The sequence below is a fragment of the Carassius gibelio genome, chromosome B4 (assembly GCF_023724105.1).
Source record: "Carassius gibelio isolate Cgi1373 ecotype wild population from Czech Republic chromosome B4, carGib1.2-hapl.c, whole genome shotgun sequence".
Lineage (NCBI taxonomy): Eukaryota > Metazoa > Chordata > Actinopteri > Cypriniformes > Cyprinidae > Carassius > Carassius gibelio.
The window spans coordinates 17,094,254-17,118,789 of record NC_068399.1 but is presented as its reverse complement, the minus strand read 5'-3'; the positions used below and the strand labels follow the sequence as shown (position 1 = coordinate 17,118,789).

Below are 24,536 nucleotides of genomic sequence, written 5' to 3'. Positions count from 1 at the left end.
TAAATGTTACTCTGCATACAATATTATGATTGACTTTCATAGAATATATATTTTAAAATAATAATAATAATAATAATAAAAGTAATTCTCTTAACCTGGTAAATTTGTATCTCTTGATTTAAGCACAATTTTGAATAAAATTCCGTGAGCTTTATTCTTTGAAAAAAGGGGGTCAGAAAATCATTAGAATTAGATTATATTTGGAAAAACAGATGTTTATATCCCATTAAACTCACCTTGCAGTTCATCTTGCTGTGGCATGATGGGAGGAAGCACAGGCCAGAGGTTCCATTCTGATCGACTATCCGCTGTTGAGCATTCAGCGTTTGAGCATTTTTGTGACTGAATGCTCAAGCCAGATTGGCTGGATCCTGGGTGTCTGTGCAGGGTTTCATATGTGGACTGTTGGGTTGCTGGGCTTTGCTGAGACTGAGGGGTTTTGGAGGTGTAAATTGGAGTGTCTGGCAAGCACGTGGAAGGTGTTTCTTGTTTGCAGGAGGTGAGAGATCTAGAGAGATGTGCTTGAAGGGCATCCATTCGTGAGCTGGCCTGACTGTAACTTCCTGCAGAGCTAAAGTGAAGCTCGGGGAGAGAAGTAGAGCAGCCCTCTTGATAATAATTATTCTGCTCAAGGTCAGAAGCATGGTTATCCTCATCATCTGTGTTGTTGTCTTCACAATGGTCAATGCTGGAGTTCACTAGTAATGTAAAGAGAATGCAGAGATATATCAATTAAGGATCTCTTGACTACAACATCTACATTTTCATTTTAATATGGATGATAACCAAGTGTTAAAGGAGAATGATGTACCTGACAGGGCATCTGAGAAGCTACTGTTCAGGTCAGTGCTACGGCTGAACTGGCTTGATGAAGGCCCACTAAAATCAGAAAGAGAATTTGGGGTCACAGATGAACTTGGTGTGCCTGGAGTGACTGGGCTACTTGGAGTACTTTGGGTGCCAGGAGTAGCTGGGGTGGCTGGGATGCTTGGGGTTGTCGGGGTGGACAGAGTTGTTGGGGTCATTGTCTCCTCTTCACCCGTTTCATGGTGCCCTTGATTCAGATTTTGTGGAGCAGAGCATGCATCCTCTTCCTCATCTTTAAGTTGTAAGTGTGGATTGGAGGTTTGGGATTTCTGAGGGTGATCAACAATCTTGAGCGTCAGAGAAGGACTTGATGGGGGTTCTGGAGAAGCTCTACTTGGATTAGGGCATCCAGGTACATGTGGTAGAACCACACTGAATTGACTCCTGTTGGAATGATCCACATTTTGGTTCCTCCTGACATCTGGCAAAAAAAGAGGTTGAGATCTGTTCAAATAATGTGGATATGAGGACAGCAGGGATTCAGATACAATTACTAGAAGTATCCAATTCTGCTCCTGTAGGGTCACCTTACTGCAGAGTTTAGTTTTAACCTGACTGGAAGTTTCTAGTAACCCTTAAGACCTAGATTAGTTGGGTTTAGATCTGGAGCTGAACTCTGCAAGAAGGTGGTGCTCTAAGAGTAGGATTGGAAACCACTGGCCAAAGTGGGGGATTACATCTGGGTCAAGGTTAGGGTCACATCACGGAATGAGGTTGGGGGAATCTTTAGTCAAAAATGCAAATGAGAAAGGGCATCGCAAATGCACAAGAGCAGAAATCCTTCACTAAACAAACCATACCGCAACAGAGCACCCAGTCTGCAGCTGTCTCATGTAGAGAAGAACAGGACACACTCACGTTCATCCCAACACACACACACACACATACACACACAGGCTTAATGACAGACATTGTTTGGGGCACACACAAAAAGAGGTCCTGAATAATTAACATGGGGGTCCAGCATGAGGGTCAGGCGGAAAGCGTATTCGTCATCATTTACAGCTAAAAAGGAGAGGTGAGAGGCAAAGGCCACCCAGCCCAATAACGGATGCTGCTCTACTCCACTGAGCCTCAGAGCAAACAGTCTTTTGCCTGTTGTGGGCCCCTGGTTCCTAATAAGGGCCCCAAACACCCTCCTTCCCCTCGAAAACTCTGCCCCTCTGCAGGAGCAGCTGTCCAGTTCCCAGCTCAGTATACAGAGTGACTCTAAGATATGATAATTACCACTTGCAACCACTATATGAAGGAACTCATTCTCATAATTGGGATTAGACACCCCATATAGCTAATTATGGATGCAATGACAGCAAAGCAAACAAATGAGCCAAGCCTGACTCTTTCTTCAATGGCTCTTGATGCTGATGCCTGCTGGGAGAGAATTACAGAGAGTTTCCTCTCGCATGATGGGTAGTGTGCATTGCTGGTCTTTTTCTCTCTGAAGAAACCGAAATGACATGTGATATTTTGGTGCAGTTGCCCAGTTATGACAAAGGGTTCAAAGGTTTCTAAAAGTTTCTAAGGGCCACGATTCAATGGTTCCAGGACCATGTTTTCGGGTGGGCCCCATAACCACTGAGCTTATAGAGTAGAATGAAGAGGACTCTAGTGGGCCTCCTTGAGTTTAATCAATCAATCTATCAATCAATCAATCAATCTATCTATCTATCTATCTATCTATCTATCTGTCTGTCTGTCTGTCTGTCTGTCTGTCTGTCTGTCTGTCTGTCTGTCTGTCTGTCGGTCGGTCGGTCGGTCGGTCGGTCGGTCGGTCGGTCGGTCGGTCGGTCTGTCTGTCTGTCTGTCTGTCGGTCGGTCGGTCGGTCTGTCTGTCTGTCTGTCTGTCTGTCTATCTGTCTGTCTAACTGTCTAGCTATCCAGCCAGGTTGACAGCTTCGAGCTGTAGATATTTGTTGTATTTGGTCATCAAATTAATGCAAAAAAACCTACACCAATAGACTAACCGTCTCTCGCTCTCGTCCCTTATCGTTTGTTTTCCCCCAGGCCAGTATGTTGTGAGTCCCCCAGCAGGGGCATGTGTTGAAGCAGACCAGAGGCCCCTACACAATACGCTCTTGTTCCACTCAGTCTGTGTCACTGAGGAGTCAGAGGACAGAACAGCGAGAGAAAAGGATTGAGTGAGGGGAAAGAGAAAAAGAGAGAGAGAGAGGCTGGAAAGCACATAGCTGCACTGCTGTTCTTACAATACCACTGCCTGGTCCATCTGTCACAGTCTCACAAACACACACACACACACATACACACAATGTATGTGTGTAAACGACATGTGTCATATCGCACTGTTGTGGCCTCGCCCCCCTGCTCTCCTTGGGGAGCTAAAGGCAGGTCGGGGTTGATTGTTAGAGTCTCTGAGCACCATATGGCTGTATAATTAGTTTTGGCCTGTGATGTAGAGTAATGCTCCCATCTCTGCTGACTTCCAAGCTTGCTTTGAAAGACATGGTCGTGATGCTCGTTAATGACCGATCTAATCCAAATACCTTCACACCACAGCACTGAGGCCTAATAGAAGTAGCAGGCCACCAGGAGGGCGGCGCCACAGTAAACATGCATATACAGGTATGAGCTTAAATGGATGCATTTAGATTTATTTCCTTATTAACACAGTAGCTCAGTTTCAGATCATTTATTAATTTTGACGAAGACATGTTACGCTGTGTCGAGCTATAAAAATGGAACGTTTTGGTGAGGAAGATCATTTCAAAACTGAATGATAATTGCTGTTATCATGTTATAATATAAATAAGGGATACACTGATGTGAAAATGATGATACTGATCAATACCTCAATAATTATTTTCAAGTAATGTCAAATTGATCTACTTTTGCATACTTTTAATTGTATATATTTCGTTTAAATAAAAATATAAATATAACGTGAATTTAGGCAACACAACATTATATTTTAATGTATAGAATGAAAACGGATGTTAATTTTGAGATTTTCTAAATTATTATTTTGTTGTTTCTTTTCTCTTTTTTTTAAAGATTACCTTTAAATAAGCAAAGTTGGTGTCAATAGTAATGTAGAGAGAACTAACCTGGAGATCTTTGAGGTTGTGGAGCACTCTGCTGTCGTTGTTTTTGCCCCAGATGATTAGGCCCTGGTCTGGGAATCATGTTTAGGAAATGTGGGTTTCTGAAATGGTCAGGCCAGGCCTCCATATGAGCATGAAAACGAGAACACAAGGGTGGAGGGCATTTCTCACGTTTGATTACCTGAAGAGAGAAAAAAAAAAAAAATATATATATATATATATATATATATTCTCTTCATTCTACTCTATAAGCTCAGTGGTTATGGGGCCCACCCGAAAACATGGTCCTGGAACCATTGAATCGTGGCCCTTAGAAACTTTTAGAAACCTTTGAACCCTTTGTCATAACTGGGCAACTGCACCAAAATATCACATGTCATTTCGGTTTCTTCAGAGAGAAAAAGACCAGCAATGCACACTACCCATCATGCGAGAGGAAACTCTCTGTAATTCTCTCCCAGCAGGCATCAGCATCAAGAGCCATTGAAGAAAGAGTCAGGCTTGGCTCATTTGTTTGCTTTGCTGTTATATATATATGTATGTATGTATAACACATTTGGAAAGTCATTGCACTGGTTCAGCCTAGCTTTAATAAGCACCTCTCTGCAGTGCCCCCTAGTGTTGACTTATTGAACAGGTTATTCAATATTGCCTTTCATTGTGACACATACATTTTGCATTCTTGCTGCAGGGCTAGCATGGTCCACTTTCAGTTAAGTTAATGAATTTAGGACAACAAGAAAGCAAGGAGCAGCAGTTGGTCGATATTGATATTTAGAAAGGTTAATTTGTTTGCCCTTTGCAACGACCAGCTAGCAAACATGCATCCTCAGGCTAATTCACTTCCTATGTTTTGTACTGACGCATAACGTACATTTTTACGGGAATTTGAACAGAGTTCTTAATAGTTCTCTGTGTTTGTGTGTGTGCTCGCACACTTTCTCTTTGCTTTGTGTAGCCAGATGGGTGCTACCTGCTTATAACTTGTCAGAGAGCAAGTTTTAACCTGTCCAGTGCTACAGTGCAATGTTAACAAGCACAAATACACACAAGTCTTGATGTCTTCTTTATCCCTTTGCAGTTGACTGACAGTAAATTGCTGAGTAAACATGGCTATGTCTGAGCTGACAATGTTATCAAAGGGGACATGTGCTCCCTGTTCCCTGCATTATTGGTGCTCAGAGCGGTGACCCGAAACCATTTTACACTCTCTCTCTGACACTAATGAAGCCTCTCCTATGATACAAACAGATCTTTCGCACCTTTTATCTCCCTTCAGTCATTCTTTCATTCATTTCATCTCTCTTTCTGTCCTCCTGTCCCAACACATCTGTCTTGAACGCCTGAAAGGGATCCCTATGTCCATTACCTTTTTATCTTGTTAAAGTGAGTGAAACATGCAATCTTAATGTTTAGGATCACTTAAAGCCCATAATTGCAGTAACACCACCACACGATTTGGGGAAATAATAGATTTGTGCAGGTTTCTCTGATCAACACTGGGATTTAATCAACTATTTTAAAAGAAAATAACTCCCAGTTTGCTTATTTATTTAGATTATTTGTATCAATGTAACTGTACTTCTATTAATTCTACTACTAAATAATAATAGAAAAAATAATACATTTATGTTATTGCTTAAAAAATATCAAGCAAAATAAGAAATATTTAAGACTATAATAAAATAACAAAAACAATGAAATTCCTTTTCTTCTTAATAATAATAATAATAATAACAATAATTGTTATTATTATTATTACTAAATTCAAATATTAAATTATTAATTTATATTATTTATAAATATATATGAATATAAAATATTACACAAAATAAGAAGTATTAATATTCCACTGTATAATAAACTATAAACTAAATAAACTATGTATTACTATTAGGGCTGTAAGTTTAATGTGTTAACTTAATTAATTAGTTATGAAAAAATAACGCAATTAAAATATTTTAATGCAGTTAATGCACTGGCTCCGCCCCCAGACCGCTACATCATTAAACATTTCATACAGTTGACTGTTGACAGATATGATGCAGGACAACAACTCCATTAATGCAGGTATGCCCTAAAATTTAAGAAACCCCTGTATGAGTTTTTGTCGATATTTATAAGCGTCAGCATCACACGAGTGCTGTTTGTCCCGAATATATTGAGTGTAAATGTGATTTATACAACAGTTCAGTAAATAATAAGTTAATATTGTTACAGTATATTTACACAACAGTGTCTGTTTTTGCTCAGATTTGCCAACAAAAACATTACCTGTATAAAGCCACAACAGAATTGTTATGCATCTCAGAGCAACCCAGTAGGTTTTAGTTTCTGAATTAATTGCATTTTGAACGAATCATGTGAATCAATGATTCAAAGGCCCATTCACACAGTACCTGTGTCTCATTTAGAAGACTGCACCATAAAGAGGTCGCATTCGAAGGCTGTATATGTCATTGAGCCAGTCGCATTTCAGGACTCTCCTAATGCAACCTTCAAATGCAACCTTCTTTCACAGGAATTCAGAGGATGCATGAGGTGTATCCTTCATTGCTACAGATAACCCACGATTCTTTACATACACACAAGCGCAGATGTGGCGTTTACAACTTACCTTAAATCGCCTCTGGTAAAAACAGATAAACTTTGTTCCTTTTTATCCTCTTCCTTTTTTCTTTTTTCAAATTACTTTCCAAATTTAGAAAAAAAATTCCTTTAAGTAAATTTCATTTCATTTTTCATTTTTATTTAAGTATTGTGCGAGCGCAACAACACTCTAAATGTGTTGGCATAGCAATGTGATACTTCCTGTTTCCTTTTTTCTGCCCATCCTACGAAGGCAATCTCGGCCCTGTCCCAAATGGCACATTAAACCCTTGCGGTCTCCCTCTGAGTCAGCACTTTTATGATGTAGTGCATCTTCGTCTGTCAGGTAGAAGTCTGCTGTGGAGCTCACCCCAGTGCGGGATCGTTCATGATTGTAGTTTTATTCCAATTAATAGTGGAACCCATACTTTTTTCCAAGTAACACCGCTTGTGCTATGGACAATAGTTTCACTCAGACAGACACTTCAGAAAATGTACAAATTAGGCCCTTAATTTAATCACACTACTCTCAAAATATCCAAAACCAACTGTCAGGCATCATCTCCGACCCCAACCTGAAAGCAATGAAAGCGAAGCATTTACTTGCAGAAGCTGTTTGGCGTCATCTGAGAGTGGCATTGTACATTAAACGCAGAGTGTCTTTGACCTTGTTATGGTGATTGTAGCCCCATGTCGGGCCTGAGGGTCCTCTGCCCCAGTGTGTGGGCTCTTCAGAGGCCTACAGGAAATGACATGACCCCCTGGCGTCAGGCAGGCCGCACTGCGGCACACACACGCACACCGCCTGTACTAATGTCATTAACCTCGGGTGTTCGTGCCGGACAGCCTTCTGATGGAGATGGGCCAGCGTACGCTCGTGAATGTAGGGAGTCTGTAAACCAGTCCCAGATGGCCTGTCTCAAAAAGAGGCCTGCATACACTCCTCAGCCTCTTCACAAACACACGTACACATACACACGCACGCCTAATAGCAGTGCCTCTGTGTGAACCCTCCGCCGGGGGGAGACGAAGCGATCAGGGCCCAAACAGAAGTGTGTCTCTGTGCCTCTGTCTGCAGGGGAACAGAGGATTCCTCTCAAAAAGGCCTGACGTCTAAGAAAGCCAGGCTTAGCGCTAACAAGGTTAAACCCTGCTGAAAAAGAGTGACTTTTTCAATCAGCCAGATTTGTGTTTCTGCCTGCGCTGTAATTAGCTTTGCTCCACGACGGGGGGATGAGGAAGAGAGAAGCGGAGGAGAGGAGGGGAAGAGATGACAGTGGGGAGCATTGTGGAGTCTCTAGGATTGGGAGGACTAAATCTGATTAGCCGCTCGTGTCAGAAGCCAGGCTCAGATGCAGCTTAGCATTCTGAGCAACTTTTTACTTTCTGTACTGGCAGACAATGAGGCTACTTTTTTGATCTCCTCTATCTCTCTTCACCACTTCACCTTCTCTTTTAAACTTTCTGCCCTGTGCAAAACAGCTCGTCCCATCCTGCAGAATACAGAGCAGGCGACCTTGAATGCTCTTCAAGTATATAGGCTGAAGCTGTGCTTAATTTTGTACCTTTGATAGTTATGTTGTTAAGACACACACATTGTGAAAAAGTCATAATTTACATGACTGAATGTAGTTGCACTTTTATTATTTGCTTGTAAAAATTATATTTTTTCTGTCATAATTTACTTACAGTACAGACAAAAAGTTTGGACACACCTTTCAATCAAAGAGTTTTCTTTATGTTCATGACTATATAAATTGTAGATTCACTCTGAAGGCATCAGAACTAAGAATTAACACATGTGGAATTATATATGGAATTATATACATAACAAAAAAGTGTGAAACAACTGAAAATATGTCATATTGTAGGTTCTTCAAAGTAGCCACCTTTTGCTTTGATTACTGCTTTGCACACTCTTGGCATTCTCTTGATGAGCTTCAAGAGGTAGTCACCTGAAATGGTCTTCCAACAGTCTTGAAGGAGTTCCCCGAGAGATGCTTAGTACTTGTTGGCCCTTTTGCCTTCTGTCTGCGGTCCAGCTCACCCCTAAACCATCTCGATTGGGTTCAGGTCCGGTGACTGTGGACTGTGGATGACCTATCTGGTGCAGCACCCCATCACTCTCCTTCTTGGTCAAATAGCCCTTGATGCCTTGAGTGTGACTCTACAATTTTCATAGTCATGAAAATAAAGAAAAGTCTTTGAATGAGAAGGGGTGTCCAAACTTTTGGTCTGTATTGTATGTCAACAAGCTTGTATGACTTCCTATGTAAGTGTAAAATAACTGAAATGATGACCAATCAAAAGAAGACAATTATAATGCTACAAAAGATGCTGGAGGAAATTCAAAAACTCCATAACAGGAATGCATTAAAATATACTGAAATAGAAAATAGTTATTTTAAATTGTAATAATTTCTGACAATATTGCCACTTTACTGTATTTGTGTTAAAGTTAATTCGAAAAAAATAGAAAAATGTTTGATTTTTTTAATGTGTAACAACCCCACAATTTAGCACTATAAATATAGTATAATGCTAAATCTTGGGGTTGTTAAACATTAAAAAATCAAACACTTTATATATATTTTTTGAATTAACATGCTTTCTGAAGGGCTGTTGTTAGGCTGGTTAATTAATAATTTGTTTATGTGTGTGTGTGTATATATATATATATATATATATATATATATATATATATATATATATATATATATATATATATATATATATATATACATTATTTTTGATTATTCATCTGGAGTAGTAAAATATATATATATCACAAATACAAGTCACCTTTCATTTCCAAACAGTATGTTTCACTGTTCCAGAGTCAGAATTGTACTCTCTTATTGAGTACAAACACAGTCAAGTCATTGTGTCCCGATTGGATGCTTGTGTAGTTTGTAGTTTGAATGCAGCTTGCCTTCCTGTGGCCACCCTCTTTTCTATGCACACAAAAATGGAAGTATAGCTCCACTCGCCATTAAGAAAGGACGTCATACCGAACAGAATGCACCCCAGACCAAACCATAAATCACAGTGTAAACACCAGTGTTTGTCTGCTGAGCAAGGCGGGCCCACGAGTGTGTTTGCCCACCTGTGCATGTGTCATCGTTTGGGCGTACAGTATTCAGGGCCCTGACGGCCCTCGTGATGTCGTCTCAGTGGCGACAATGTCCATGGAGACCGTGAGGTATGAAGCCAATGGGAGGGTTAATCGTCTCTTGTTCTCAATAGATGTTTGGACTGGGACGGCCCCGTAAAGTTCACAGTGATGCGCCCGGTGTTTTATAGCATCTTGAGGGCAAAGAATGTATGCGTGCCAGCTTGGGTGTGTGTTTTCAAGTTTAGCGATGCAGATGTGTGTGTTTATTCATACTCGTGCGCCCCTGGCTGATTGTGTACTGGTACGTTTCGAAGATGTAAATTAGATGTTAGAGGCTGGTGGATCTTTGTGCCCTTTTTTTCTTGTTTGTTTAACCAGAGGCCAAGACAGGAAGCCAGCCCACACAACTCGCTGTCCCCATGGTAACCTCTCTGTTGCCTGTGGCACATTCACAGTCTCTGTCCTCGTGAAGACGGAGACAGTGAGGTGGATGGGCAGAAGCCATCAGTGCATGTGTGTTTCCAAGCGATAGTGTTTGTTTACAGGAGTCATATTTGAATATCAGGCTCGTTTTATTCGATTATGTCTATGCACGGCATGCTAAATCAATTGGAGTTGTGTTTTGATGAAGCATAATTACACATGGCAGTCTCGTGCTTTCGTAATTGTGTTCTTACACAAGTACTTACCGTGTGATGCTGTCCTCTGTTCCACAGGACAGCTTGTTTCACAAAACAGAAGTAATATGATGGTGCCTGGGGGACAGAAAACAGGTTTAGATAGGTCTGATGTTGACACTAATTCAACTTGTTTGCTAAGATAAACATGTCTATTATTATTGTTTATATACTGTCACTGTGTTTTATGAACGCTAGTGCATGGTTCGTTGTGCACTATTTGTGCTATGGAAATGCCGTCATTACTTTTCCAAGTCAGGTGTTAATCAATTTTATTATCAATAATGATAACAGTATTGCTACATAATATATTTGTGGAAACTTCAGGGAGATGAATAGAAAGCTAAAACAAACAGAATTTATTAGAAATGTTTTACTATTACTTTCGTTGAGTTTAATGTATTTTTAAAAATCATGAATAAAATGATAAAAAAAAAAAATATATATATATATAAAATAAAAACGTACTGACTCTAAACTTTTGAATAGTGGTGCTGATACATTTTAATAACAACCTGTTGTTAAATAAATAATTAAATAATTTGCTAAATTTAATTCAAATACATGCACATTTTTTTACTTCATATATCTATTGTTTGTATAAACCTGAAGCAGGCCAGCAAGAAGAAGCATTCTCAATAAAAATAAAAAAAGGTAAAAAATTATTTAGGTCCATACAGTAGGTTTAACTTTGTCAGGCCTAAAAATACATATTGCTAAATAATTGTTTTTTTTTACATTTTCTATGGACCCTTCAACACCCCACTGCAGCTCCAGATGTCAGTTTGAAAACATGTGTTTTAAGGACTTTTGATTTCCACCTGTCCGGCAGTGAAATGAAGGGGAAATGCATTAGCTCTTTCTGGCCAGTAAGCAGTCACTCATCAATCAATCACAACATCCTAGCAACCTCATGCAAAACTCCTCCAAACACCTTAAAAACTGATGAACTGATTTGGACAATCATATATAACACACTAGCATTGTGGTGGACAGTTTTGTACAGGAAAGCATTGAACATTTTTTATATGAAGATGATGAGATACATTTGTTGAAATGATCTTCAGCGTTTCTTATTCTATCTCCTCAGTTTGTGCACAAACATTGACTACACTAACATGACCACACACACACACACACACACAACTGTGATTCATAGACCTCTTTCTCAGAATGTCAATTGACCCTCTGTCTTTGCCCGAGAGCTGTGTTGCATCTCAATAGTGAATACCGACCACTGCACTAGCCTTTCTGAGGAAGTTCATCAAGCTCTCATCAGCTATCTTTGCCTTTAGCTGCAATACAGCCGGCCTGTGGGGGTCTCGACTCCATCGCTCAGATCCCTTTTTCTTTTCACTCGCTCTCGGACACTCTCATCTATCTGACCTGTGGCCCAGGGCTCCAGCAGAGACTCATCCATCACCACAGACATCTCACAATTCCTCTGTCTATCTCTGTCCCTGTTCAATGAGGTCACGTATTTAGCTCCTCTAAGGTCATCAGTCTCACTGTTGCAGATGCCAGAGCTTCTGAGTCAGCTTCAGCCTGGCAGCCTGGTGCTTTTTCCTCTCTTTCAGTGGCCACACACTGGGGCAGGGAATTGTGCCATATGAAGCCACCGGCCCACCTGTGGGCAATGAGTGGGACCTGCAGAGTGGGACCAAAGGAAGAATATCGAACGCCTGCTTGAACCTGTCCATTGAGAAGAATTAGGAAAATCACTATTGACAGGTTGCGGCATTGTCCTCTTGTCTAAGTTTTGATTTAGGCTTGTTTGGTACAAAACCGTTGGATTTAGCCACATTTAAAACCATTGTAAAATGCTGATAAATGTGCATGGGTCTGGCTCTGTAGAAGCTTTAGGACACATCAGTTAATTCACCATTCTTCCCCTTTTGAAAGCAACTAGGAATATACTGGGAATATATTTATAACTGGATTTAAATATACTTGTAGATATATTTGTAGATATATTTTTCCACTTCTATTTATCAGTTTTACCATCTTTAATGCATCTTGAATAGCTAATTTAACCTAAGGGAACAGAGCTGACAATCACCAGTGCCATAGAGTTAAAAATGACTTCTCTACCTGCCTCTGAACGTAACTGCGGTCAATATTCTTAACTAAAGACTCTTAAAGATAAAATGCCCTTCAATTTCTGCTTGTCCTATTATGCTCTTCACCCAAACGACTGCTGGACGATGCACAATAGCCAAATCCCATAGCTGAATTGTGGCCTCTTAGTACACAATAACCTGTCTTCACCCTAATTACTCCCTGAACGTGAATTCAAGTATGTTTGGGTCCACATGGGTGATCCTGAGGCAGCAGAACACAGAGATTAGACCCTAGAGACCATAAGAATATAGTGCTTGTGTTTTTGTGAAGGAGGACAGTAATATTTAGTCTACACAGATTGGCAAAGGGACGGACAAGACCAGCAGACCTCATGAGACCCTAAGACTCATTAAAAGTCACAACACCACAGGCTGCGTTTAAACATCAGGAGGGCAGCTTGGGTGAACAGCGGCCTTGATTAGATGTCATATTCATGTCGTAATCCAACACCCTGCCTTAGAGGTCACAGGGTGATGGTCTTATTTCAATCGGGGCCCTCGAGCAAACATAAGCGGGTCTGTACTGCGTCTAGTCAGCCCACACCATTCTGCTCTCCTCTCTGAACTTCTCATCATTGAGATCCGTAATGAAATTGGACAGGCGTGATTGGTGTTTTCTGTATCCCATCGTCCAATTCACCAGATGAGATTAGGCCAATTCCAGGCAGATGGACTTTCCATTGCCTCAGTGTCTCAGAGGCGCAGCAGAGCCCCTGTCCTTTGGGCTTTTCCTGTCAGGGAGACTGTATACTATTGCATCACACAGAATGAGGCCAGACAGGAAATGCTCCTCGGCTGGTTTAGAGACACAGGAAATGTGAAGCTTGTCAAAAACAAGTAGGTGGAAGAAGGAAGATCAAATTACTTGATGTACTAATAAGCAAAGTGGTCCTTTCTTCTCCTCCCTCACTGTCTCTTTCTCTCTTGGCTTGTGGGCCATCTGTCCATTTCTTAAGGAACCTTCTTGCATATTTTCCAATTATTGCAAACTGTCTTATATAAGAAGATAAGATTTAATCAGTGTTATGGACGATAATTGAAGCGGTGAGTCAGGGACCAGACGATCACTCTGTATTGGCCGTATTTCATGGGCTGATATGTACAAACACACAAGCACACTTTTATCTTTTCAACAAATCTCAGCTGCCCTCCTCTGGAGACAATAAATGCTGAGAGACACAAAATGTTAAGTGAATTAGCAGAGATGTGCAGGATGGGAAATGCTGTATAAATACACAGTCACACAGTCACTGAAAACAGAATCAAAGATTGATCTTGAAATTTAAGAATCATTTTCCGGAATGTTGAAGTGAAGATTGTGATTAATCATAAAAATCTATATATTTTTAGTTTTGGTTTAGGGACCAATTCTACCTATTAAGTGTTGCTTGTTAGCATGCATATTGCTAGCATATTAGCTGTTTATTATTACTTATAAAGCACATATTCTGCATGACCATATTTTACATCCCTAATCTTACCCAATACCTAAACTTAACAACTTCCTACTAGTTGATAGTAAGTTAATAGTGAGAACTGAACCTTAAAACAAAGTATTTTACACATATTTGTGTAGCTTTTGCTACTGGTCTTTCTACAATCCTTTCCTTAAAGAGACAGTTCACCCCAAAATTTTATTTCTGTCTTTACATATTCACCTTTTTGTCATTAAAAAAGTATAAGACTTTTCACTCATCTTCAAAACACAAATGAAATGTTTAAGCATCAACTTCTTGTTTTGGGACTTTCATATGGATTTGACAGAAAACTGTCAGGTTTAATTAAAAATATCTTCATTTTGTGTGCTTCAAAGAAGCGTTTTAACTACATGGGGATGAGCAATTAATTACAGAATAAGTTTTGTCAAAACTAAACCTTTAAGAACTCTTCACTCTGAACAACAAAAAAGGAACAAAATATTCCAGATTGATGACTGATATTCATTCAGCCTAGACAGATAAAGTTTTCAGTCTCAATTGAGTTAATATAAACAGATCACTGTCTTAGCTTATGGAGCAATCTCTGACAAACCACATTACACAGACGTCCGCAACAGGAGAATTACCAAGCTAACACACAACAAACACACACCCTAACATCATCCACACACAACATTACAACACAGAACATCAATCAAACCACAAAAGCACCGCGAACACATGAGGAAATCCTTTTCCTCCCAAAACAATGAGGTCTCCAAACTGCAACCCTATTAATATTCTACAAAAGAGGCAGGCCTTGATCCCCAGCATGGAGGAGACCGGTGTAAACCACATGCACAAAACCAATGGCCCACTGCAGCTCGCCGGGTCAGCTATGATGAGCCATGAATGTAACCGTCCAACCAATCTGGTTTAATAGTGTCCATCCTCGCCACCTTTGCAGAGCCAATGGTGTGTGTACGTGTTGACTCTGAGGGTCAGAGGGGCTCCACAGATTCTGTGACCCCGAAAGGAGACCGGAGAATCAGAAGCAGACCCCCACTGCTTGGACAGAGCCTTCTTTATGTGCTAATCTGCTAGCATCAGCGATCAATATGGTGAGTGGTACTGCCACAATAGCAGGAGCAGGAGTTAGCACCTTGCCCGATTTCGAAGGCTCTCCAAGGGGGGCCATAAAGCTGAAGTTTGCCTTGCCTGTCACTGACCTCTGGCACAGCCGCACCCCAGCAGCTAACCTGCTTAACATTCATTATGAAAACCTGGGCAGATGCTCTGATTTCAGGCCTGCTGTTGCCTTCTCTCTTGTCCCTGCTTCCTCATCCTCTCAACATGGTGTCGATTTGAAGTGCTTTTTAATTTCTAAAGCAAAGATCAGAGATCCACTGACAGGCCGAGCTTAATGTTATCCATGCTAAAGGGTTTTGAAGAACCCTGGTGTGCCGGAGACTCACCGTATTTCTCCAGCGCTGGGGTCTGGAGCTCAGATGCCAGGCCTTGCTGTTGTTACATCTCCTAGGGCGACCGAAACAAGGTTGAGTGCCTCCGACAGAATGAGGTTTCCAGCTGTAAATGTGCCTTTTAGGTCCATTCTCATTATTCAACATGGTATGTATTCTGTAGCACAGCCTTTTACTCTAAAACTTCACGTTTTTGGTGGTTATTTGGACAGAAAGAGATGTCTAGGCTTCTGTTGTCCTTGTGATCCAGCCGATTTGGTCTTGCTCTCTGGAATGAAACACTCGAGAGCTCATTGCTTCTGTTAATGATTATACTAAACCAGTCAGGTGAGTCATCTTTATCGAAAATTAAGAAACACACACAAGCCCAAAACAGTGGATGGCAGCGGTAAACAAAGGGCTTTTCAGAGCGTGGAAAGACTAGGCAAGGATCAGATTCTTTCCTGCTACATGCATAAATCTGCCGTTGTGCTTAATTACATTACTGAGAATTTACAGAGTTGTTTTAAGGAAACCACACACACTATCAGTCCTACAAATCAAAGCTTATTAGAGGGAATGTGTGCGAGTGTGTGTTTCCCCTTGAACACGTCAGTGGGACTGCTGTCTATCTGCCATTTTAATCATATCTCATTAGTGTGAGAGGATTTCAAGGATTGAACTTGTCTTATGCTCGTTCGCTCTTCAGCTGGGACCAAATATTCAGGAGAAATATTAACCAAACTACTAATGTGAGCTTGTTCCCTTGGATACAACCGGAAATGTCAACAGACATAAAAACTTTACTGGTTTTGCTTGGGTACAAGAAATAGAGAATATCAACAGGAAAACAATCAGAATGAGGGTCAGTGATATATGGTTGATGTGTCCATGATTAATAAACAGAAAGATATTTAAAAGAATCTAGTTGAAAGCCTAGTTCTTAGAAATGTACTGTTTGGATCCATGTGGATTTCTTTGGTCACACATTATTTTAAGGTCCAATTGTCGCTATTAACAAACAATTAACTACAACTTTTGCCTCAATAAACTCCCAATTTACTGTTTATTAATAGTTTGTAAGGTAATTGGGTTACACTTTATTTTAAGGTGTCTTTGTTACGGTGTAATTATACATTTGAGTACTAAGTAATATAACCATGTGTAATTACTATATGGTTAGGGTTTGGCTTAGGGTTACTTGCATGTAATTATGCATAATTAATTGATATTATAATAGTAAGTACAGTACATGTAACATGTGGAACAAAGACACCTTCAAATAAAGTGTTACTAGTAGTTGTTAAGTTCAGGTATTGGGTAAGATTAGGGATGTACATGGTCAAATAGAATATGTGCTTTATAAGTAGTTATAGATGGCCAATGTGTTATTAATAGGTATAATAATAAGCAACTAGATAATAGTGATTATAAAATTGTACCATTCCCTTTATACCATTAAAAAAGTTTACATTATATTTACAGTATATTTACTGACCTTTAAAAGTCATGTGACATAGCAATCAAGTCAAAAGACATATATATTCCTTAAACCACAAAAAATATTTCGAAATTCTTCATCATGGTATTTTTTATCCCCCAATAATTGTTTTCAGATATTAAAAACATACCAAACATTTTAAGAGGTGTATTTATTTGACTGAATGTATAGATTGTATTATTAATGTTTTTTATCTCTTAGAGTGTATGATCGTGCTTTAAGATCTTTCTATTATGCACAACAGAGATTGTTACAAGGCATTCTGGGTAATCCAGATGCAACAAAGCCAGTTGCTAAGGCACGCACAGAAAAAATGCTTTGTCAGTGAAATGTTTCCTAGAGAGAAAAGCCGTGTTTAGCTATTTAATGGCTCAGAGTGATATAGTTGTTGCCCTTCATTTGCAGATACATAACCTAACCGTATAAGCAAAAACAGGAAAAAGAATCAATGCTAAATGTTATCAAGCTTTGAACCAAAAATCACTAGTACTGGAACGTGCATGTAAGACTTTGAAATATGCATCTTAGAATCATACGAAAGCTTAAGTAAATGTTTGAAGTGAATAAGATCTAGCCATTCTACCAGGTATTGTTAGCTTAAAAGCAACAGGACAAAAGCTGGTGGTTCTGGGCTTATCCCATCTCAGCAGGACACCCGAACCCCCTGTGGGACCGACTCACTCTAGTCCTAAACTTCATCTCGGCCTGAGAGCCCACACTGGGCCATTATACAGCCATTCCATCAATCTGTCAAACGAGAACAGACACATGCACTACAATAAGGTCTCCCTGCATCTCTGCTTTAATGTTCCCTCTTCACAATATGGTTTTTGCGACACTATATCAGTGGAGCTACTTCTACCCCACTGAGTGATGTTGCTTGGGAAAAATAACTTTGACATATATCTGAGCCCATAAGGTGGCATTATAAGAATATTCAAGGGTCAATAACATCTTGATTATGTGGGGGGGGGGGGGGTGATTCATAACTTTGGTTTTCAAAAAAGTTTACTGTGAGGCACTCAGAATATTATAATAATAAAACACAATATTTTTTTACATTTGAAAGCAGAAATGTGAAGTTTATAATTTACTTCCATTAACTATTCTTTTAAACTTTTGTTCCTCTTATTTTTATAGTCACTTTAGGCATAACTTGAAAGAAAAATTTAGTTTTATTCACACTAAAGAGATCTGGAATAATCAGGCTAATATTAAATAACTGAAAGACTAATTTCTCACTAGAAATTAAGTATAAAGTGTGTTTTTCTGTAAGAATTTTGGTAACCAAACCATTTTGGTTCTATCTTATGTACAAAAACATTAAGACATTTCTCATAAATATATTCTTTCATGTTCCACAGGAGAAAAAAGCTCATAGGCTGGAACAACATGAGGATGAGAAAATCATGATAGAATTATTTTAAGTGAATTATTCCTTTAACAAACTAGAAACTGAATGAAAATGAATGGAGTACACTGTCTTCGAGAATGTAAATGAAGTCTTGATTGCTATTACTGCACATGCTACATGAAAAAGCATGAAAAAAATAAAATTATATATATATATATATACACACTAAAATATATGCAATTTAATGCAAAATATATGCATTAAACACCTAAATAAAAGACATTTGCAGTGCTGTGTGTTTACACATATGTGAGCAAATGTATGACTGAGAGGCGCAGCTAACTGAGGGAGTGCACAGAGGCGAGAAACTACGAACATCCAAACAATATCTGGACTCTGCTCTGTACTCACTCCTGGACAGGCTATTCACCCCATCTACAAGTAAAGAAGAAAAGAGAACTCCAAACTCTCTATAAAGCCCTTTCAGTAGTGATTTGTTATTCTCCTCTTTTTTTCCCCCTTACTCTCCTAAACAGTCAAAAGAAGAAGAAAAAAATGTGGAATGGGGCTTTTGTGGGAGGAGGCCTGAATAAATTTTACATACTCCAGGCAGCGTACATAGTGATTGCCGCTTCCCCTAAAACTTTCTTTTCTCTCTCTCGCTCTTTTTTTTTTTCAGAAAACACTTTCCTTGCTGAATGGGCACCTATTAGTGACTCCATTATGGAGGCAGAGCACTTCAATGGCTCCTGGCTGTGAGGCTCTATGGCAAAGCCTCAGGCTCAGCGTAGCCCACCCCGAACAGCCTCCCGCAGTCCACACTCACTGTATTGATAGGTAGACGCAGTGTGGAGTTGGTTGATGTGTGCGATTTGGGAGGGGTTGGGAAGGGGGGCCTCATCATCTTTTTTTGTGTGATCTCCAGGTGCTTTGGGAGAAAGTGTGGCTTTGAAAGAGGAGAGAGAATGTAGAAAAAAGTTAGAGGTTGTGCATTGTGCTGTGCTTTCCACACTAGTCATTTAAATCCAGAATGCAATGTTCAACATGCATTAGCTGATCTCCATAATAATCCCTTCCATCCCCGCTGCACACACTCTCATACACATATACAACACTTCCCAGCCCCCCGACCAACTGCATGATTGGTAATGGACATTATGCACTCCACAAAAAGAAGGAAACTCCTAGATTACTTGTAGATAACTAGTTATTTGACTTCAACACAAGATAAGAAAACGTTATTATATATTGTTAATTAGGGCTGAGAGTCATTCCCAAAAAGAATTAATTCTTCACTGCAGGGCCTAACATGCCCAAACATGTTTTGTCAAGTAAATTTTAATATTTAGATTTATTTTTATTTGAGTTTTAGTTTTTTTGTTTAGTTTTTTTATTTTTTATTTTAGCATTTTGTTATACATATGAAATATTTATATTATAACTATTTAAAAATGATTTAAATAGTTTGAACTTTAGTTAACAATAACAAAGGTAGAAATGCCTTAAGAGCTTGGTTAATGGTTGAAGTTATGAAAAGACTTAAATCTGTTGATTCAGTTCAACAAAATTGTTATTTATTTGGTGACTCTTTCTCTAGGTTACAGGTGCATCTCAATAAATTAGAATGTCGTGGAAAAGTTCATTTATTTCAGTAATTCAACTCAAAATTTGAAACTCATGTATTAAATAAATTCAATGCACACAGACTGAAGTAATTTTAGTCTTTGTTTTTTTTTTTTTTTTTTTTTTTTTTTTTTGTGTGTGTGTGAGTTGTTTGCCTTCTGGAAAGTATGTTAATTTACTGTACATGTACTCAATACTTGGTAGGGGCTCCTTTTGCTTTAACTACTGCCTCAGTTCGACATGGCATGGAGGTGATCAGTTTGTGGCACTGCTGAGGTGGTATGGAAGCCCAGGTTTCTTTGACAGTGGTCTTTAGCTCATCTGCATTTTTTGGTCTCTTGTTTCTCATCTTCCTTTTGACAATACCCCATAGATTCTCTATGGGGTTCAGGTCTGGTGAGTTTGCTGGCTCGTCAAGCAAACCACCACCATCGTCATTCAACCAACTTTTGGTGCTTTTGGCAGTGTGGGCAGGTGCCAGATCCTGCTGAAAAATGAAATAAGCATCTTCAAACAGCTGGTCAGCAGAGGGAAGCATGAAGTGCTCAAAGCATTTCTTGGTAAACAGGTGCAGTGACTGTCAAAAAACGCAATAGACCAACACCAGCAGATGACATTGCACCCCAAATCATCCCAGACTGTGGAAACTTAACACTGGACTTCAAGCAACTTTTGCTATGAGCTTCTCCAACCTTCCTTCATATATCTAGGACCTTGGTTTCCAAATGAAATACAAAATCTGAAAAGTGGACTTGGACCGCTGGGCATTAGTCCAGTTCTTCTTCTCCTTAGCCCAGGTAAGACACCTCTGATGTTGTCTGTGGTTCAGCAAATTCCTTGACACGTCTGTGTGTGGTGGCTCTTGATGCCTTGACCCCAGCATCGGTCCATTCCTTGTGAAGTTCACTCAAATTCTTGAATTGATTTTGCTTGACAGTCCTCATACAGCTGCGGTTCTCTCGGTTGGTTGTGCATCTTTTTTTCCAAAACGTCTTCCTTCCCCTCAACTCTCTGTTAACATGCTTGGATACAGCACTCTGTGAACAGCCAGCTTCTTTAACAATAAATGTTTGTGGCTTACCCTCCTTGTGAAGGGTGAAAAAGTATTTTTCTCTCCATTAAACCTGCCAACCACCATGCTCTACACATTTCTTTAATTGGTATAAAACAACAACAACAAATTAATCTCTTGTTGTTTCATCTCTACTGTTAAAATTAAAAAGCAGTTTATTTAATTTGTATCTTGTGCTACTGCAACAAAATGACTCCACTGTAAAATCAAAAATACACAGAGCGAGCAAAAATGTGAGGCACAGCTAGTTATAATGGTAATTAAACAATGTTTACATATAAATAAAAGCCTACATGAAAGTGTGTCATATAAATTGGTCTCTTCATTAGAAATGAGCCTACTGATTGCCACCATTGATTTACAAAATATCTGAATTACAGTATATTCTGCAGTTCTTTCCTGCTGTGCCGGATATCTATACTTTTCAAGGTATCATATCGAAGTTAGAAATTCAAGTATTGTGACAAAATTAAGTTTTTAAGGGTGCCACAAATTAGTTAAAATTTCCAAAGGGTGCCTCGACTAAAAAAAGGTTGGGAAACACTGATCTATAGGGCAGCCTTGTTCTACATCCCACGTCATTTGCATGTGCCACGGGGAAAGCAGTCCGACATTTCTTTAGTGTGCATGTGATGAAAGGGCATCACATTAGTGTTGTGTGTGAGTATGATCATGTTTTTGTGATTAGGGTAGTGTGATGGTGTGTGTGTGTGTGTGTGTGTTTGCTATAAAGGAATGGAGAGGGCTTCAGCTGGGTGAAAATGGAGGAGGGGGGCTATGTCTATGTTTTGTGGAAGTCTCTATGTGAGAGTTCAAATGGGCTTGTGTGTGTTTATGTGTACGTGTGCGCATGTGTGTGTGTGTGGTTTAGGAGAGAGACTAGCGTTTAGAAAGAAGGGCTCTATGTTGAGTATGGAGTTATTGTTCAGCCATGCTTACCTCCACGGGGAACCATCTGCTCCCTGTCAATGCGTCACCTGCTCGTCTGAGCCGTTGCCACGGAAACTGGGGGAGGAGGATTAGGAGAGGTTAGGCCTCTGAGGAGAGGGCCCGTCCAGGAATATGGAGGAGGTTGCCCCGGGAAACATCTAAAAGGAACTTGAAAAATGTCACCCTCTACTGGTTAAGCTACATGCAGAGGCTATCATCACGCCCATGCTGACTGATATGCTCAAGGGGGCATTGCTTGTTGCAATATTGATGTTGTATCTATGCATGTGAGAGTAAATCTGTGACATAATTTGTAGGTGGTGAATGACAAATGCATCTGTCTGTGATCGGAATTTCCAAACGGTGATATAGAGGTGAGGACAAGCTGGGATCGAGCAATAGACAGTACAAACAAATGTTGTGCATTACAAGAAGTGTGTCACTGGAAGCAGCCTATCATTTAAAGGAGTTCTAATAAACAGACACGGTTCCTGTGCATTCAGTCCAGAGTCAAAGCAAACAGTCTGACACTCCACTGAAAGAGCCTTGCGTGGGAGAGACCCATTACAGTTCCATTACAAACATACACCAGAGCCATTTCAAGTGTCTATATACATCACACTTTTATTTTACCCTATTATTTAATGTCTTTCTATTATTCCACATCATACTTGTCTGGTATTCTATCTATCTATCTATCTGTCCGTCCGTCCGTCCGTCCGTCCGTCCGTCTCTCCATCTGTATCTTTTCACCATCTCAATTGTTAAGTCTATATCTCAGTTGTTATATTTATCATTATTTAGCCTATCTATCATCTTTCTGTCGACTATCCTTTTCTGTATCATTTGATCTACACTACCTGTTTATCTGCCTAGCTCTCTATTATTTTTTTATGCTTGTCTGTCTATATTGTGGTCCACCTGTATCTATTCATCTATTACTGTTTCTGTCCTCCTTCATCTATTGGCATGGCACTGTGAACACTATAAATTTAGATGTTACAACAAGTTAAATGCAAATTGGGTTCTATTACCACAGAAGATATTTTTAACTAAGCATGTGAAAAAAAGAAACAACTTAGATGTGGTTTTTAAAACAGAGGTTTTATAATAGAGGTTAATTAGACATAGGCCTACACAACCACATTGCCCCTTAGACATTCATTGTAAGTGGATTTCTGCCAACACATTTTGTGTTGAATATCTTGTCAAGACAAGTCATGATTATTTATATAGTGTTTTTTACAATTCAGATTGTCTCAAAGCAGCTTTGCAGTGTAAAACAGGAAAATAGTGTATTGAAAGAACCAAAACTTCATCATTCTACTCTGGCCAGACGAAACCAGCAGTTTCTTCTGTGGTCTTGTCCAGATGGCCGTCTAGGTGACTGCAGTGACCATCTGATCTGGATACAGACTAGATCTGGGTGGTTACAGTGACCTAGGAATAACAATGAAAAAGACTAATATTAGCGTATATGCCATTCTTCTACATCAGGTGTTATGGAAACAAATTGTTAAATAAAGTAATTATTTTTGTTTTATTAGTGCACAAAAAGTATTGTCTTTGCTTCATAACATTACTGTTGAACCACTGATGGCAGATGGACTATTCTGACGATGCTTTTCATACTTTTCTGGACCTTGACAATGTGTTTTACTTTTACAAGCTACGCAATATCTCGTTCATATTGCATATTTATCAAAGGCTATAATGAATGCGATATTGCGTAGCTTGTCAGTGATCTACGGCTCTGTCTATTTAATTGTGCTCCATTTGAAAGCAGGTGATGGCGATTTAGCGGTAATCACGGAACTAGATTTACTGACTAGATGCGCATGATCATATCGTTAGATATATCGCCCAGCCCTAGTTAAAGGCCTCCCGGTTTTCATCCAAAGTATTAAATTGTGTTCTGAAGACGAATAAAGCTTTTGTGGTTTTTGGAATGACATGGGGGTGAGTGATTAATGACAAAATTTTATTTTTGGGGTGGAGTATCCCTTTAACACCTTTGTTTTATCAGATATTAGCAGTAAGATATTTCTAGTCATCCAATTGTTTTCTATCAACTATGCAATGTTAGTTTTGCAAACTGATATGCTTCATTGGGCCACAAAAAATATAGAGCTGTGTATTATAACAGTGAAAGCTAATACCATGTTTCCTGATGATATCCCCCAAAGGTTAACTTTTAAATCGTGAAAATCAGTGGCCTTTGTACTGAGCCTTGAGGTACTCCATAATGCACTTGTGACTAGTATGATTCCTCGTCATTAACTGCTTTTTTCCCCTACGTTTTTTAAACTGCTAAGTAGTTACACACAGAAATTATTAACAACAAATCAAAATTAATTCTGTGGAAACTCACAGTTTTAGTTATCCAGAGCATCCCTTTAATTTTCAAATCTAATATCAACACAGAAATGTTATTGCTCTGATCCTGCTTAGTGTTTAAAGGGAAGGGTGTGAATCCACCACTGCCCTTTCTCACATGAACACTCACCTGCAGACAATCAGGAATCAGAGGGGATGCTTTTAGTGACAGGAGAAAGTGATTCAGCAGTTTTCTTGCAGCCCACCTCCCTTTTCCACTGGGCTCATCAGGTAGCCATCGCGCTGAGCACACTCTAATACCCAGGGGAGTGTTTTGTCACTCGCATTCTAATTATTACTCAGACTGACAACAGAAGTGCCCCTGAGGCCAGTAAACCTTGTATCTTATCTATCCTGCTGTCTCATGCCTGCACC

General features: G+C 39.5%; 1 protein-coding gene across 1 annotated transcript in view; it reads right to left on the bottom strand.

Annotated features, from left to right (window-relative positions):
• The window catches only part of LOC127956961 (uncharacterized), a 46,499-nt gene extending 30,908 nt beyond the window's left edge, over window positions 1-15,591 (bottom strand). Inside the window, exons 1-5 of the mRNA XM_052555295.1 lie at window positions 15,321-15,591; window positions 10,320-10,385; window positions 3,930-4,107; window positions 812-1,288; window positions 237-698 (exon numbers count right to left, since the gene is read on the bottom strand). Coding sequence (XP_052411255.1) covers window positions 237-698; window positions 812-1,288; window positions 3,930-4,107; window positions 10,320-10,385; window positions 15,321-15,473 — 1,336 coding nt within the window. The 5' untranslated portion in view covers window positions 15,474-15,591. The remainder of the gene's footprint in view (window positions 1-236; window positions 699-811; window positions 1,289-3,929; window positions 4,108-10,319; window positions 10,386-15,320) is intronic.
• Between the last annotated feature and the right edge of the window lie 8,945 nt (window positions 15,592-24,536).